General features: G+C 30.4%; 5 protein-coding genes across 5 annotated transcripts; 3 read left to right on the forward strand and 2 right to left on the reverse strand.

The window, feature by feature from the left end:
* Positions 1-864: 864 nt before the first annotated feature.
* Positions 865-2319, reverse strand: GO595_004029 (uncharacterized protein; the record flags this gene model as incomplete). Its single annotated transcript, XM_067917116.1, has 1 exon — positions 865-2319. The coding sequence occupies one exon, from the start codon at positions 2317-2319 to the stop codon at positions 865-867; it is 1455 nt and encodes a 484-aa protein (XP_067775924.1).
* Positions 2320-6979: 4660 nt separating this feature from the next.
* On the reverse strand, positions 6980-9409 carry GO595_004030 (uncharacterized protein; the record flags this gene model as incomplete). Its single annotated transcript, XM_067917117.1, has 1 exon — positions 6980-9409. The coding sequence occupies one exon, from the start codon at positions 9407-9409 to the stop codon at positions 6980-6982; it is 2430 nt and encodes an 809-aa protein (XP_067775925.1).
* Positions 9410-10171: 762 nt separating this feature from the next.
* On the forward strand, positions 10172-10660 carry GO595_004031 (actin; the record flags this gene model as incomplete). The annotated part of the gene is made up of 1 exon (XM_067917118.1): positions 10172-10660. The coding sequence occupies one exon, from the start codon at positions 10172-10174 to the stop codon at positions 10658-10660; it is 489 nt and encodes a 162-aa protein (XP_067775926.1).
* A 179-nt stretch (positions 10661-10839) lies between these two features.
* Positions 10840-11238, forward strand: GO595_004032 (actin; the record flags this gene model as incomplete). The annotated part of the gene is made up of 1 exon (XM_067917119.1): positions 10840-11238. The coding sequence occupies one exon, from the start codon at positions 10840-10842 to the stop codon at positions 11236-11238; it is 399 nt and encodes a 132-aa protein (XP_067775927.1).
* A 605-nt stretch (positions 11239-11843) lies between these two features.
* Positions 11844-13247, forward strand: GO595_004033 (uncharacterized protein; the record flags this gene model as incomplete). The annotated part of the gene is made up of 1 exon (XM_067917120.1): positions 11844-13247. The coding sequence occupies one exon, from the start codon at positions 11844-11846 to the stop codon at positions 13245-13247; it is 1404 nt and encodes a 467-aa protein (XP_067775928.1).
* Between the last annotated feature and the right edge of the window lie 3767 nt (positions 13248-17014).

Raw genomic sequence — 17014 nt, forward strand, 5'->3', positions numbered from 1 at the left:
AAGAAGGAATTGATATTAATGCTAAAGATATTTATTTGTTTTATTTAATATTTATTTTAATAATTTTATATTTCAAAATAATATTTGGAAATTATTTAAATTGTTTCAAACAGCACTTATGTATGCATCTAATAATGGTCATACAGAAATAGTTAAATTACTTCTTGAACAAGAAGGAATTGATATTAATGCTAAAGATATTAATATTTTTTGTTTAAAATTAATTTATCTAATTTTATCTTTCATAATAACATTTGGAATTTATACAATTTATTTAAAACAGCATTTGATTATGTCAATAAAAATAATGAAATTTATAAATTGTTCGAGCCTCTAAAGGAAAATTTCCAACAAAATAAATGGTTTATTCATTTTTTTTTCAAGCTTCATTAAAAATAATTTTTAATGAAAAATAAAAATATCAAGAAATCCATTTTACTTAATAAATTTTTAAATAACACAAACATTTCATTTCATTACTGAGATTGAACAATGTGAAAAGTTGCTAAAAATATTACGTGATATAAAAAATATGCTTAAATTGTTGTTTTATCTTTGGAAAGTGATCATTCCTCAATAAGTGATTAAATCACATTACATGTGAATCTTCTTAATATATAGTTCCAAATAACACAAACACAACATTCTCATTTCGAACATATATTTGGGAAATTCCGGAAAAAAAGTATATCCAGAAAAAGTTGATAATTTCCGAAAAAGTATAGTTTTCCCGAAAAAAGCGAGAAATATGGAAAACCGTTAATAAATTGAAAACTTACCGTTATATGGAAAAAGTCTGAAATATGGAAAGACTCCCTATTATCAAATTAGCGAAATATAAATTTAAAAATTCAAAAACAAATTTTATTCGTTATGCGATTCATTGACAATTTTCATTTTTTCAGACATAATAAAAGTACTATGTATTTCTTTTGCGAACTCGCAAAGCAACACAGCCCTAAGTTCCTTTGTATCCTTTGTCATATCCTTTGGTATTTCGAACAATTCGACGTTTTCATATTTGGCGACGACACTTTTGAACGCATCAGCTAATTCGTTATTAATCAGATCAGGTGCCACCGACACAATTAGTGAAATAAGTTGTGTCACTGACAATATTTCATTAATTGTTAAATTTTGGAAATCTTTAAACAAATTTAAGATATATGAATAAATATTATAATTATTATTTTCATCATTTTTTCGTTGTCCGTACGAAGATATTCGTGTAACGGCATCTTTAGCATACGACTCAGTTGATGATGAGCCTTCCGAAATTCCAAGCCATCGTGATGGCAAAAGTGACAATATGTCAAAATTGGATTCACTGGATTTTGCCGGCAGAAGACAGCTCTGAAGTTTTGGCCATTTCATCATAACTTTGAGGAGCGTAAGTGCTGCGTTACGTTCAAGTTGATTATTTTCTTTTAATGAATTAACTATAAGCGATAATATTTCATCGGATTTTATTAGGTTAATCGTTGGATCTATGATGACTGATGACATAAATGTTGATAGAAGAAATGATAAGGCAATGAGTTTCTGACAATTGTTAAGTTCTTTTAATTGGGAAAATACTGTTTCAATTGGGAATTGTTGAACTAGTAAAAGATATTGATCAACCCATTGAAGAAAGATTGTAAGTGAGCCTTGGAATTGTATAGTGGCTGCATATCCAAGAATAGATGAAAGGGCATCTGCAATTAATGGATTTAATGTGCTGATAGTGTAATCTATGATTGTTTGCGGAACAGGTTCTGTTTTTTCAGGGGGGTTCAAAACGATTACAAATAAAATTTCGCGCGATTTGTTACCAATGTCTGTGAATGTGAGTGAAGCTTTGCAGAAGTAATCTATAAGTGGAAAATGTTTGTTTTTGTTCTTATCGAATGTTGACATCATTTCAAATAATATATAATCATAACGACACGTATGCCATACACCAAGGGCAAACTCACGCGTTTCTTTGGGGCATTTGAAATCAAGATTTTCGAGATGTGTAAGAATATTTGTAACTGGTCGATGAACTCCTGCTTGAACAAGTTGTGAACGAGCAGTAGAAACAAAAAAGTGAAAGAAATCTAGAAGTGGAACTATAAATTCTGATGGCGTTTTGCTGTTAACAAAATCTGAAAATTTATACAAGAATGATTTTTCGACTAAGTAATCAATAAAAGCAGTGCTATTTTTAGCAGCACACTCATTGATAAGATATGTTTTTATCTGAGATAGATTTCTATTTAATGTTGATGCTTCATCAATAGCTGAATTGTTGAGTATTTCTAAAGATGCCTGACAAAGGTGACCAAATTTTTCCATATCATTGCTTGGTCCATTGAACACTCCAATATTTTTCAAGAAACCCTTCATTGAAATGCCACTTTCCTCTTAAGCATTGAAAAATAATTTTCATTTTCTGTTTATGTTTAAGTTATACATTCATTTCAAAACTTGATAGAAAAACAGTTTGCTATAATTATATAATAAAAACATTTATTAATAAACAGTTTTCATATGTTATCAGATGTTTCTTTTAGCGATTTACAATAATTTTCAAGTTCATCAATTTTTGTTTCTAATTCTACAAAATTCGAAATTTTTTCCTTCAATTCTTTTACCATTTTCTTTCTTCTTTCATAATTCTCATTACTAAATTCTTTGTTGGATTTCATTTCGTTTTCTGTATTATTTACAAGTGAATTCCATTTTTCCAATCTTCTTTCCAAATTGATTTTCTCGGTCATTAACAAATTCATTTTTTCCATTTCTTTTTGGTTTAACTTTTCTAATTCCTTTTTCTCTTCAGCAATTTTTTCTTTTAATTCTAAAATATCATTATTAATCAAAGATTTTCTTTTATTACATTCATCAATTTCTTTTATTATTTTTTCTGTTTCAGGATCATTAACTTTTTCGATTGTTTTTAATTCCATTTCCAAAACGGATTTGAACTTCAACATTTCATTAAAATGTAATTTCAAAGTGTTTTCATGATTTATAACATTTTCAAGTTGTTTTTGTTTCGAATAATTCGAATCATTCATATGATTAAGATCTTTTTCATATTCACGAACTTTCGCTTCATCAATTGAAGTGTTATTTTGTTGATATTTCGATTTTAATTCATTAATTCGATTCTCTTTTAGTGAATTATCGAATTTAATTCGTTCGATTTTCTTTTCAATTTCAGAAATTTCGTTTTCAGCTTTCTTAATTTCATAATTTAAATATTTCGTTTCTTCTTTTTCGATGTCTTGTTGTGAAAGAATATTTAATTGATATGAAATCGTTTCATTTGTTGTTGTAGTTTGTGATGAATTATTTCTTCTTGATTTCGTTTGTTTTGGTTTTGTTATTGGAAGAATATCAACGTTATGAATTACTTTAGAAATATGTAATCGCAAATTATTATTTATATGCGAAGATTCTTTCTCAATGATTTTCATTTTAAGGGAATTTCTAATTTTGGTTTTCTCTGTGATTTCATGTTGAATATTTTCAAGTATGTTTAAAAGTTCTCTTCGTTTTGGAATCAATTTAATTTTTGGAAGATGTGAAAAAGATTTTTTATTATTTGAAATCGATTTATAAGAATTTATTTGTTTTGCATTTTTATTTTTTAGTGAATTTTGTGTTAATTTGACTTGTTTTTGTAATTTGCTTATTGGATTATTTGTTTCATTTTTATTTCGTTTAGATAACAAATTATTTTGTGTAATTTCTTTGGTATTATTTAATGATTTCTCTTTAGTTGTATCAAAATTCTTTTTGTCTGAACTTTGAGTTTGTTGTTCGCTAACAGAATCTGAATTTTTATCATTATCTTTGGATTCATCGGAATAATCATTTGTTGGCTTTTCATTAAAAGAATAAGTTTTTGACTTTTGTTGTTCCGCAATTTTTGATAAGTTAATATCATTAAAATGATCATTAGACAAATATTCGATTTTTTTATTATGTAAATATTTAAAATCATTTGAATCTGATTCAGTTGATGAATAATATGTTTGCTTATCTGATGAAGAATATACATTATCACTTTCATTGCTACGCTTTCTATTTTTACTCTTTTTTGGCGTTTTATATAGTTCTAAATTAGGTGTACTAGTAAAAGTATGCAAACGCATTTTGTTGGATGAAAAATTTTTCACTTTTGGAAGTTTCATGCTTTTAGATTTAATTTCATTTTTGGTCTCACTATATGAATCATTTTTATTTTTTGGTGTTATATCGAGTTCAGTTGATTTTCTTGTTTTCTTGTATTTTGATTCGTTTTTAATGTTTTGATAATTATTATCTCTGTTTTTTCTTGAAGTGTTTTGTATTTCAGCGTCAGATTCGCTTGAATAATTATTACTTAAATTTTGATGTCTTTTCTTTCTTGGTGTTATGCGCATCTCAGCACCAGAGTCACTTGAATAACTATACTTATGCTTATCTGAAGAAAGTTGTTTAGATTTTTGATATTTTTTGGGATATGTATCACTATCACTAAAATAATTTTTAGTATTTTTCTTTCTTGGAGTTTTACTTGTTTCTGAATTGTATTCACTTGAAGAATCTTGAAACTGTCTTTTAGATTTTGTTGTTGAAACATTTTTGGATTTGATGCGTCTTTTAGTATCGTTTTTATTTTTATCATTATTTCTTTTCCTAGGAGTTATATTTGATCCTGAATCAAATTCACTCGAAGATTCTTGAATTCGCTTTTTAGTTTTAGTTTTGATATGCTTATTGGTATCACTATTAATTTCCGTATTGTATTTGTTAAAATCTCTTTTTATTGTTATTTTATTTGGCTCTGAATCATACTCACTTGATGAATCTTGAATCTGCCTTTTGGTTCTAGTTGATGAAATATTTTTAGATTTGATATACTTATTGGTATCGCTATTATTTTCAATATTGTATTTGTTAAAATCTCTTTTTATTGTTGTTTTATTTGGCTCTAAATCATACTCACTTGATGAATCTTGAATCTGCCTTTTGGTTATAGTTGATGAAATATTTTTAGATTTTTTTGTTTCATTGGTTAAATAATTTTTTGTTTTCGTATTTTTTCTTTGCCTTGAAATTTTACTTGATTCTGAATCATATTCGCTTGAATAATCTTGAATTTTAGTTTTAGAAGATGATCTATTTTTAATTTCGCCTATATTTTCACTATTGCATTTGCTAAAACTTCTTTTTCTTGGAGTTTTATTTGATTCTGATTCAGTTTCGCTCGTTGAATTTGTTTTTCTGTTTGCATATGGATTTTTCATGGATTTTGTTTTCTTTATATCATTTATAGATCCTTTGTCACCTGTACTATAATTTGTGGAATCTCGAATTTGCTCTTTAGAAGATGAAATGCTTTTTCCTTCGATATGTTTTCTGGATTTTATATCAATTTCATCATTTTTGTCATTGTAATCGCTTTCATTTCTAAAAATCCTTTTATTTGAATCTGAACTATATTCATTTGATGAATTATTTGCTTCTTTATCTGAAACATTTTTCGTTCTTTGGTGTTTCTTTGTTTTTTTAGATTCGTTTAAATGATTATTTCTTTTATGATATTTTTCAACTGAATCCTTTTGCTTTACATCATAAGAGTCATACGAACTGGATTCTTGCTCAATCTTGTTATTATTATCATCACTTTTATCATTTTTAATATTTATGGGTTCAATTTTATTTTTATTACTTTTATAGCAATTATTTTCCTTTGCATTTTCACTAAAATTGTTATCTGATTTATTTTCATAATCTCCATCAATTACTACATGATTAATATCATTTATTGATAACTTTTTATTTGTTTTCATTTTGTTTTCGCTTAATATCAATTGTTCGCTTGAATTTATTCCTCGAGACATAGAATCATTATTTTCATAAGACACTTTTTCTTGAGAATGATAATTCTTATTGACTATTTCTGAATTTTTATTAGAATTAAAGTTTTCATTTTTATCTTCAAATTCATTTAATTCTTTGATTTCATTTTGTATTGGAACTGATTTCGAAAACTTTTTATTTTTTGATGGAACAATTTGACTTATTTTTTGCGTTTTAGTCGTATTTACAAAATTATTAGCAGACTTATTTCTGTTATTCGTTTTTAGCAAATGATTATTCATTTCAAGCCACTCAAGCTTTAACATAGAGATTTCATTCATTTTTTCTATTTCTTCTCTTAGTTCATCACTTTCCATATTCGTTCCTAATTGGAATAATCTGGATAAAAATTCAATTTGCTGATGCAATTCTAAATTTTCATAATAAAGGAAAGTTATTTTCTCTTGTATAAGTTGTGTGGCACCATCAATCATGGTAAAATGTGATTTTCCAAGAATGCGTTTAATTTGACTAAGATTATTTTTTGCTGTTGTTTTAGCTCTTTGTAACTTACGAAGTTTATGAATTAAAGGAGCTATCTCAGTATCTTTCAAAAGTGCAATTTTGAAATGATTTGCTTTTTTTGTAATTTTTTCTGTTTGTTTTTTTGTAGCTTCTATCTCCTTTTTGTTTGAATTTAGTTGCTCCTCAAGTATAGTGATGTCTTGATCCAACTGGTATAAGTCAATCCCAAGTGCGGTATTATATTTTGAAATATCTTCTAATTTCATTTCTAATTCTTTATTTTGTGCTTCAAGACATTTGTTTTCCTTTTGTATTTTTTTTAGTTCTATTTCTTTCGTTGTTTTTTCATTTTCCATTCATCAAGTATGTTAGGGCACTCCAATATACGTTATAAAATTCTAAATTAGAAATGAAAAAAATATAATTGCAATTTCAACTATAAAATTTTGAGTTTTGATGTATAATGAATTCAATAAGTTGATTCCAAATATGTTTTCATGAATCTGCTTTATAAGAAAATGTTTAATGAAATTCTAATTATTAAATTAAAATTTATTTTTATCAAATAACTTCATCTTAATTTTGCTAATCACATACAACACATAATAATTCAAATTTCATCTTTATATACTTTTTACTTTACTTGTTGCATAATGTAATCAGCAGCACTTAAGAAAGTTGTTACCTCGAATTTTTCCTTAGCCTCCAGTAATCTTACGGACTCTTCTGCGGACATCAAATAATTTTCGAGGTATTTACACAGCGATGCCAAATTTGGCAACTTTGTTCTCAAAAGTGCGTACACGAAAAGTGGCAAAAAGTCATCGCCGGGGCACCCCTCACCTGCCTCAAACAAGTAAATGTCATGCAACACGTCCATACTCATTCCTATTTGCTCTAAACGTTCCAAGGGGGCCCCAGCCTGGGTACCCTTGTCCAATATATGTACCACTGAATCGAAACAAGAAGGCGTATTAAATAGTTGTGTTAATACACTTGAATATTTTTCTTTCATGAAAGCCTTCATAATTTTATCATAAGCAGCAGTTACTTTTTTATCTTCTTTCACTAAATCCTTATTAACGTTTAAGAAATTAGCGAAAGTTAACATTTTTAATAATTCGGAATGGAATTGCCGAGTTAATTTCATATGATGTTGTTGATCAAGTCCTAATGACTGAGCGAATGCAATAATTTTTTGGTTCATTGGAATTAAGAAGTCATTCCATTGTTTCGGCTGACTTAAAAATGTTTTCTTATTTCGTTCTATTTCTTGTTTCACATCTTTATTCCGATGGAAGAACAAATGTAATAAAGCTTGATGAATGATTGGTACTAATTGTGCATTCATTGATGCTGCGCCTTTCGATATTTTACTTAATTGTTCATAACATTCTTGTAACTCGAAGTTTAATGCTAATTCTTCAGAACACTTTTGGATTCCTGCTGTTACCATATTTGATACACTATTTAAGATTTCTTTTTCTGGTTTCTTACATCGAATAATTTTGTTTTCGATTGCTTGCGTCTTTGTTAACATTTCTGTTGATGAGTTTTGTAATGCTCTTTCTTTTTGATATTTAAGGAAATCTAATAAATTATTGGGAGCATTTGGATCTGGTCGTATGTCTTGTAAATAATTAATCAAGTGTGAAATAATTTTATAATATTCGTCTTTTTGTAATGGCTTAACTTTGACTTCCATTATTGGTAATACTAATTCAACGACTTCTGTCTTGGACTTGACAATGACATCTGATGGAATTTCTGGTAACTTAAAACTATGATACCAAAAATCAATAAGTTCATCAGTCTCTAAATTAAGTTGTGATTGGAATGAACATAATGAAAGTAATTTATCTTTGTCTGATTGCTTGTATTCAATATGATCAATACTGTCGGAAATGATCTTAGAAATAAATAATACATCATTAGCAGAGGTAAGTAGTAAATTAGAACGAACATTAGTGACTTCTTGTAACTTCTTGGAATAAATGCCAGTCACTTCACCGGAAAAGTGCGATAAACGGTCGATGATGCGCTTGACACCAAGTGTCTTGAAGCCTTCGCACTTATTAAGGACATCAGAGAACTTTTGAAGGATGGTAGAGGGATTAATGGACCACCTAAAGAGACGGGTAAAGGTTGTGAGTGATAAAGTTGGTGTAGCTGCAGTTTCAGGAATTAACGCATATAATTTCGGATTAAGAAGAGCAGGTTGAAGTAAGTAATCAAAAAACATAAACTCAATAAGGGTGTCTGCATCATTAAAAGTGGAAATTACTTTGAAGAAATATCTAATAATTGTTGGCATATGTGATAAAGAGCTAAGGAGATCTTCAGTAAACTTTTTAACATATCCAACAAGGATTTGAATTTGTTCAGGTGAGTCAACAGGAGCTTTAGCAAGTTCTTCATCATTAATTAATGTCCAATAATCTGTGGATAAGGCTAATTGAAGATACTTTTGAACACCTGTCATATGCATAAACATACGGATGATCTCCCTAATAAATGAATTACGAAATTCATAGGATGTAACAGATCCACAATATATAATTTGAAGCTTTAAAAGATCGCAAAGTGTATGAACATAAGCAACAGCTTCTTCCACACACCAGCAGTATCCAAATAATGATGGAAGTGTTGATGAAGCGAAAAATGATAATGGCTTATCACAAGGATTATAAGGTAATTTGCTGCTTGGGCGACTGAAATAATAGTTAACACATCTTAAAAATAGTGGTAAGTGACTATTAAAGGCTTTGAGGAAACTATTGATTTTTAAGGTGATTGATGAACTAAACGGTAAATTGGATGGGCTTTCATATACCTTATGATCTTCTCTTTTGTAAATCGATGAATGAAGGAATTGACTGACGTCAGACATTGAAAGCCTTGGATACCACGTATCTAGAAAACAAAATGATCGAAGATCTGAAAGAAGTTTTCTAATGGTTGTATCAAGCATCTGACGTTGACGACTAACGTCGTCAGAGAGCATGGATTGTAATTGCTTTTCTTGGATGATTTGCTGGTGGATGTAGTGGAACGAATTATCCATTGCAACTTTTTACCCTTGTGAAAAGGGTAAAACAGCAAGTTGTGTTATGACGAAAAGCTTTTCAAAAATGAAAAACTTTCAATAGGAAATTCAAAAAATGAGTTGTCGTTTATCCTCAGAAATAATTTTCAGACGAGACGATAGAGTTTTGAATGTGTACGTTCGGAATTCGTCACATTGTTTATGTCAGTTTTATTATTAAACGTTCCTTAATATGGAAGATCTCAACAGACAAATAGATATTTTAGATTCAAGAATTCAAGACACAGCTAAATTTGCTGCCGTTAGAGAAGGAAAACTTAATGAAGAAATTTCAAGTCTTAAAACACAGATAGAAATGCTAAAAACATATCAAAAGAATCTTGATAAATGTATTCAAAAGATTGCACTCGTGCACTCTCAACTTACAGCATTGCCTAACTATAAACTATCAAGATCTGATGTAGATGAAGTAATTCGTTTAGTTTCAAATTTATAAGCATTCATCGGTTACATTTTTATAACGTAAAGTTTTATGAACGTCATGGCACATATTTTGTATAATGTGGGAAACAGTAATTTTTAAGCATCATTGTATTTAGCAAAGATTTCTAAAAACCAGACATGTCTTTCACTTTTTCACAGGAAGAAAACGTTTTGACGTGTGTCCAACGGTTGAGTTTTATGCTGGGTCACATCACCTGGCATATCAGTGTAATGTCAAAATTGTCCTTAAATTTGAATTAAAAAGTGCTATCATCAAATCACTTCACATTTATTCTGATGGCTGAAGACGAAGTCCAAACATTAGTTATCGATAATGGTTCCGGTATGTGCAAGGCTGGTTTCGCTGGTGATGAAGCACCACGCTCAGTTTTCCCATCCATTGTTGGTCGTCCAAAGTATGTCCAAACAATCGCAGGTGGTCAAAACAAGGATACATATGTTGGTGATGAAGCATGTGCTAAGGCAGGTATCCTTATCCTTAAGTACCCAATTGAACACGGTATCGTTACCAACTGGGACGATATGGAAAAGATCTGGCACCACACCTTCTACAACGAATTACGTGTTGACCCAGCTGAACACCCAGTTCTTCTTACAGAAGCCCCAATGAACCCAAAGGCTAACCGTGAAAAGATGATCCAACTTCAATTCGAAACATTCAACGTTCCAGCATTCTATGTTGGTATCCAAGCCGTTCTTTCCCTTTACTCATCAGGTCGTACAACCGGTATCGTTTTCGATGCAGGTCAACCTCGCCGGTCGTGATCTCACAGCCTACCTCCAAAAGATCCTCAACGAACGTGGTTACACCTTCACAACATCCGCTGAAAAGGAAATTGTTCGTGATATCAAGGAGAAGCACGCATATGTTGCTCTTGATTTCGACGAAGAAATGAACAAGGCCGCCACAACATCCGAATGCGACATCTCATACACACTTCCAGATGGCAACGTCATCACCATCGCCAACGAGCGCTTCAGGTGCCCAGAACTTCTTTTCAAGCCACACTTCAATGGCTTCGAATTCGAAGGTATTGACCAAACCCTCTTCAACTCCATCATGGCATGCGATATCGATGTCCGTAAGGGATCTCTACGCTAACATTGTTCTCTCTGGTGGTACCACAATGTTCGAAGGTCTCCCAGAACGTATGGAGAAGGAAATGGTCCGCCTCGCACCACCAACAATGAAGATCAAAGTCGTCGCCCCACCAGAACGTAAGTACGCAGTTTGGATCGGTGGCTCCATCCTTGCCTCCCTTGCCACATTCCCACAAATGGTTATCACACGTGACGAATACAACGAAGCTGGTCCAGGAATTGTCCACCGCAAGTGCTTCTAAACATGCATTGATATGCTTTATTTGTTTTTTTTAACTTTCAACACCGAGTTTCATCACCAATTTATCCTTTAGTTTTCATTTAATTTCTTGTTCGATACATCGAAATGTTTAATTGACGAATACTAATTTAATCATATTTGGAATAATGCCCACCATGGGCTGGTGCAAGAATAAAAGAAATCGCATCACTCAATCCTTCAAAAAAGTAGACTGAAAAAAAATACTCTTGGAAAAAATGAGGTTTTAAATTTTTCTTCAATTGAGCTATTTCCCAATTTTTAGAACCTAGAAAGGTGTTACCAAGACTGTTAGACGCAACAAAAGCAAAATCTGTAACAAATTTGATAACTTAATCGGTTCTTTTCTATTTAACGTACATAAGCAACCGTTTATTTACATTCTTTTAGGATTCAAATCGCTCAAGTTTTTGAATATATACGATTTTTAGTAAATTTGACTCAATCGTTGAAATCATATAAAAAGCAGTTTAAATTGTCAGACATGGTATAATACATTCAATTTTTATTTTTCAGAACTCGTAAATTTTTTGACTAAGTTTGTCTGAAGTAAATCACAAGTTAAAAAACGGATTCGTCAGAAAGCTTATGTCCAGTTCTTGCGCCTCAGAAGAAAGCAACGACAAACTTATCGATGACTGCAGAGTACTGTTAGGCTCTCAAGACTGGAATTCATTTGCTTCTCTATATAAAAAAATTTCCAAAATTGAATTTATTGAAAGTAACCCAAAATTTATGATGTTGAAAACAGATGCAACCAATGCCCTTATTGAAAAGCTGGAGTCTATTACAGAATATGAGCAGTATCAAGTTTTTCTTAGATTCTTAGATATTGTTGTAAATGATAAGAAGATGCTTTGGGAAGTAATGCACACACAAATGAAACCGATTTTAAAAGTAACAGTACATCAAGCACAACTTATTGCTGCCACATATTTCAAGCCGAGCATGTTATTTGAATTTGGAATAAGTTCTTTTCTTCATTCAAGTACTTGTGATTTCGCTAGCATTACAAACGAAGAAGCACTTGTTGATGTTTTTTATGGAATTATCGGTTTTATCAATGGTTGTGATCTTGACAAAAAATATGAAACCTCGAACAAAGAATATCTTGATTTCACGCTCAAACTCTTACAAATTTTTATTCACTTCGAGGACTTTGATTCTTACCGCTTTGTTTGGGTCATAGAGGCCATCAAAGACAACTTCCGCATTGCAACATCAACTTTCCGAACGATGTGTGAAAAAGTTCTCGAAGAGTATTCAAAAAGTGAAGATAAGCGACCGTTAAACAAGCTACACAAGTTATGTGTAATATCAACTTCACCTTTTCTCTGTAATTTCCCGATTGTTAAAGAAACAATTGAGAATGAGTTTAAGCTTCAAATTATAGCGCAACGAAAATTTTCGCGCAAATATGTTTTCAGTTGTTTTTCAACAATCGATTGGAGCACTCGATCTACTGTCTCCACGACAATACCGTATAAGTCTTGGAGACTTTTCCTTGAAAACCTAAACGCTACGATTCAAGAAAAGCCGGAACTACCAATTTTAATTCTTGCAGATTTCATCAATGATTCGCTAACAGCTTTTAATGGGATATATGGAGTTGCACAGCCAACACGAGAAAGGTCAGTGATCTTAAGGATGGACATCTTTGCGATTGTCGATTCAATTGTTCAGTTCTATCCGATGGAAATGGACGAAACGATCTTGAACAAGATTTGGTACTTGTTATACATCGCGGCAATAAGCGGCGCGACAGTGAACGAGCTCGAAGAAATCGAATACTCAGAGGCGCCAGAGCCAAGTGACCCATTGCTTGGTTTGGAAAGGAATGCGACGGGATTTATCGACTACAGAAAGGCGCTTGGAAGGCTCGGACAGAAGTTTAAGGACGAGAAGGAATCGTTGGAACTGATGATTAAGTTCATTCGCCAAAACTACAAATTCGTACAAAGAAATACAGCGCCACCACCGCATGAGGTGTGATGTTAACTGGTTTCTACTTTGTTTTCACCGGTTTAATCAGATTAGTTATATCTGTTGTATATTAAAATTTATCCTTTTGTACACTATAATTATAATTTGCTTTCGAGTTGCTCAAAATTTATTTCTTAAATATACTTTTGATCTGCATTTGGAAATTTGCTTCTACATTTTATAAGTTTTCGGTTACTCGATTGTGAGCTTTACTCATACGATATTCTTTAATGTTGAGTATGTTATTGACCATTTCAGATACATACTGTATAAAAATGGAATTAATAATATTTTATATTTTGAATAATTATTGAATGCAACAAGTTATATGAAAATATTATAATATTATAATTATAGAATTATACAAATTTATTAATAAAAAATATCTTTCATATAAAATTTCATGAAATAATTATCATTGTCTTCGTCTTGCTTCATCTTTAAATTCTTAAGAAAACAACTTTAAGTACTGTTGCACTTAGGGGATACTTGTTATTACTAGAATTAATTCTCAAAAAAATTGGTGTCGAATGTTTTTACGATTGTTCTAATTTAAAATCTATTTTTTCACCCTTAAAATTAAGATAATAAACGAAATTTCAAATCTCATACAAAAATTAAAAATACACATTATAAAAAGGAATTGATGATCATTTTATTCGTTTGGCTCATATTTCAGTGTATTTGTTTCAAATTCACTGATTTCATCACTTTTCAAGATTAATTTGGGATCCTTGAGTATATATCTGCACCCGTATTTAATTGATGTAACGCATCGAGGTCCATGTTTATCAAATTGATAATCAGATGCATAAATTGGTAAAAATTGAACAGATTTTCTATTGATTCCATTATAATAGTTATTCACACGCCACATTTCCTTCTTATAAAATAATTTATTTACGCCCCAATGAAAATAATTCTCTGATAATATAAAAGCATTTAACATTTGTACATTTTTCGGTAAGACTGTTAAACTCTCACCTTCTTTAAAGGACGTGATAAAAATTGTGTTTTCTCCTTGTGTAGATTCGATCTTGTGAAGTTCTTCTTCATTAATACCTTTAGCATAGATGAAACTTATTTGTGAAGGAAGTGTAGTTGTTCGTTTTTTGGCGTAGCGTTCAAATCTTGTTATCACTTTTGATAAATCAACATTTTCATGAAGTATCATATATTTATCATCTTTTGCATCAAGTTTTATTCCAGTTAAAGATTGAAAAAGAAGTGTTGAATCATGATTCGGTTGATCATAAAATATATATAAAGGCTGATCACTTTTAACTAATCTTTTTGTAAATCTATTCATATCAATTACACTAAATTTTCTTTCTCTAATGTTTCTTTCCCAAATATAAGGATAAAAGGTTGTTGTTAAATCATTTTCAAGTTTTTTATATACTGAATTAATGTAATTATCTTCCATTATCAATCCTAAAAAAGCACTACCGAATACAATTCTTGCAAGATTCCCAATAACTGGAATAAATCCAACTGCTCTTTCTATTACTTTGTATGCTGTAATATGCCATCTTTTATTGGTTAAAAACTTTTGATGTGACATTGTGTTTTGCCATTCTGCTTTGTTTGCATTAAAATATGAACACATATCACTTTTAATTTCCCATACATATTGGTTAAAGTCAAAGAATGGTATTTCATCATTCCCTAAAATGTATGGTAATATAATATCTACATAAAGACTAATTAATATTTCTAATTTCTTTACGATATCTTCTGGATTTTCAGATTCAAAATTTGATCTCATTTTTTTTATAATAATTGTATTAAGAAGCATACAACACGCACAACAATGCCTAAGCGATGAGTCAAGTGTATTTGGTATTTTTTTGTTTTCAAATTTCAAAACAAGATTCATAAAGTTCATAAAGTATGGATCAAATAATGGATAAGAACTATATGTCAGTGCTTGTATGTATTGGGAGGGGTAAAGTTTTACTTTAGGTATGGAACTCAAAATATAATATAAGCTTTGGTACACTGTATTAACATAACCAGGATAATTATATGCAGCATTTCCGAGTGGCAATGGCATTAATGAATCTGGCCTATAAAGGTTTTTTGCAATATTATGCTCATGCCACCATAATTTTGTAAATTCTGAAATATTTTCTTTATATTCTTCAGGATCCTTTAAATGCAAAACATTCTCTAGGTCTCGATAATTTTTCACAAGAAAATAAACTTTTGATAATGAAAAAGATGAAGAAAGTTGAGCACGACGAATTGTTGTTAATATTGTTTTCATATCATCAACTTTATCATTGAAATTAGATACAGTTAGACATATTGTTGTTATTGATGTAAATACTGCATTAACTTTATCCAATACTGGTTTAAGATTTAATTCATAATCTTCATCGCCAATACTCTGCGAATCAATGAAAAACATCGCCGTATCCTTATTAACATCAAGTGAATTACATTTCTCTTTAAGTTGGCAATAATCATCATCAAGCCTATTAATTAAATCAGAAACAATATATGGACCATCAATTAAAAATCCTTGTGTTTGACTTTTTATACCTTTTCCTGCATAAAATGCTGCGTTTCCTGTAAGTGTCCGAAGAAATGTAGATTTTCCTGATTGATATGGTCCAAAGAGCATCACCAAAACAATTGGTCTATCTCCTGCTCTTTTTAAAACAGACTCAAATACATCTAATAATATTGGATAAGTTCCTTTTTCATTCCATGGGTGTGGTTTGCCAGGAAGTTCAATTAAAGGTGTTGGAATAATAAAATTATTTAATGGACAGAATACTGAATCCAATAATTGATTTTTATATGTGTCAAGAACTGATCTATTAACTTTTAAATCATCAAGGCCATTATTTATCTCCCTAAATATATCCTTTGATTTTGGCCTTTTACTTGGATCCTTTATATTGCATTTAATAAATATTTTTTTGTATAAATCCGGAATTCCAGAAGCAATTTGAGGGGGATTACCATCCGCGATGTTCTCATTAATTTGTTGAATACTCAAACCTTTATAAGGAGGAGATCCAGAAAAAATTTCATTTACAAGAAGCCCAAATGAATATACATCAGTTTTTGGTGAATATTGTCCTCCTGATAAAACTTCAGGTGCAATATATGGAAGTGTAGACATTAGTTCTCCTTTAGGATTTTTATGTGAATCACCAAAACCTGCAATAATTGGATGAAAGTAATCATCAATGAGAATATTATCGACTTTAAGATCATGATGTATTATACCTTTCTCATGAAGATAGTTTAAGCCAGTAGCAATTCCAAATATAATCAGAGATTTTGTAAGTAAATTCCATTCTGAAGGAGGTGAATTAATGATGTCACGTAAAGTACCATTAATATAAAACGGGGTAATAAGAACTGCCTTTTTGTAATCAGGATTGAGATAAAATCCAACTAATCATTGGACTGCTGGATGCGATAATTTACATAACGTCTTGAATTCATTAACAAGTGATTATTATGAATCTTCTGTTAAGGCTCTTTTCATTGCAATCATTTGACCTGTGTATTTGATGATTCCTTTATCAATACAAAATTCTCCTTCATGTATATTTTTTTCTAAAATTTCGAACAAGTCAAGAGAATCAATGACACGACGCTGTTCTTCTTTAGTAAATTCTTGTTCTGAAACAAGCATTCGTTGTTAATGTGAAGTGAGATCCAAACCCCGAAAAATTCTATCAAAATGTTCTGAAAAAATGCCAGTTTACAATGCATTATCGTGCTAATCAAATTGTATACTTTATCGAAATCTG

Source organism: Histomonas meleagridis, assembly GCF_020186115.1.
Source record: "Histomonas meleagridis strain 2922-C6/04-10x chromosome Unknown contig_24, whole genome shotgun sequence".
NCBI lineage: Eukaryota > Parabasalia > Tritrichomonadida > Dientamoebidae > Histomonas > Histomonas meleagridis.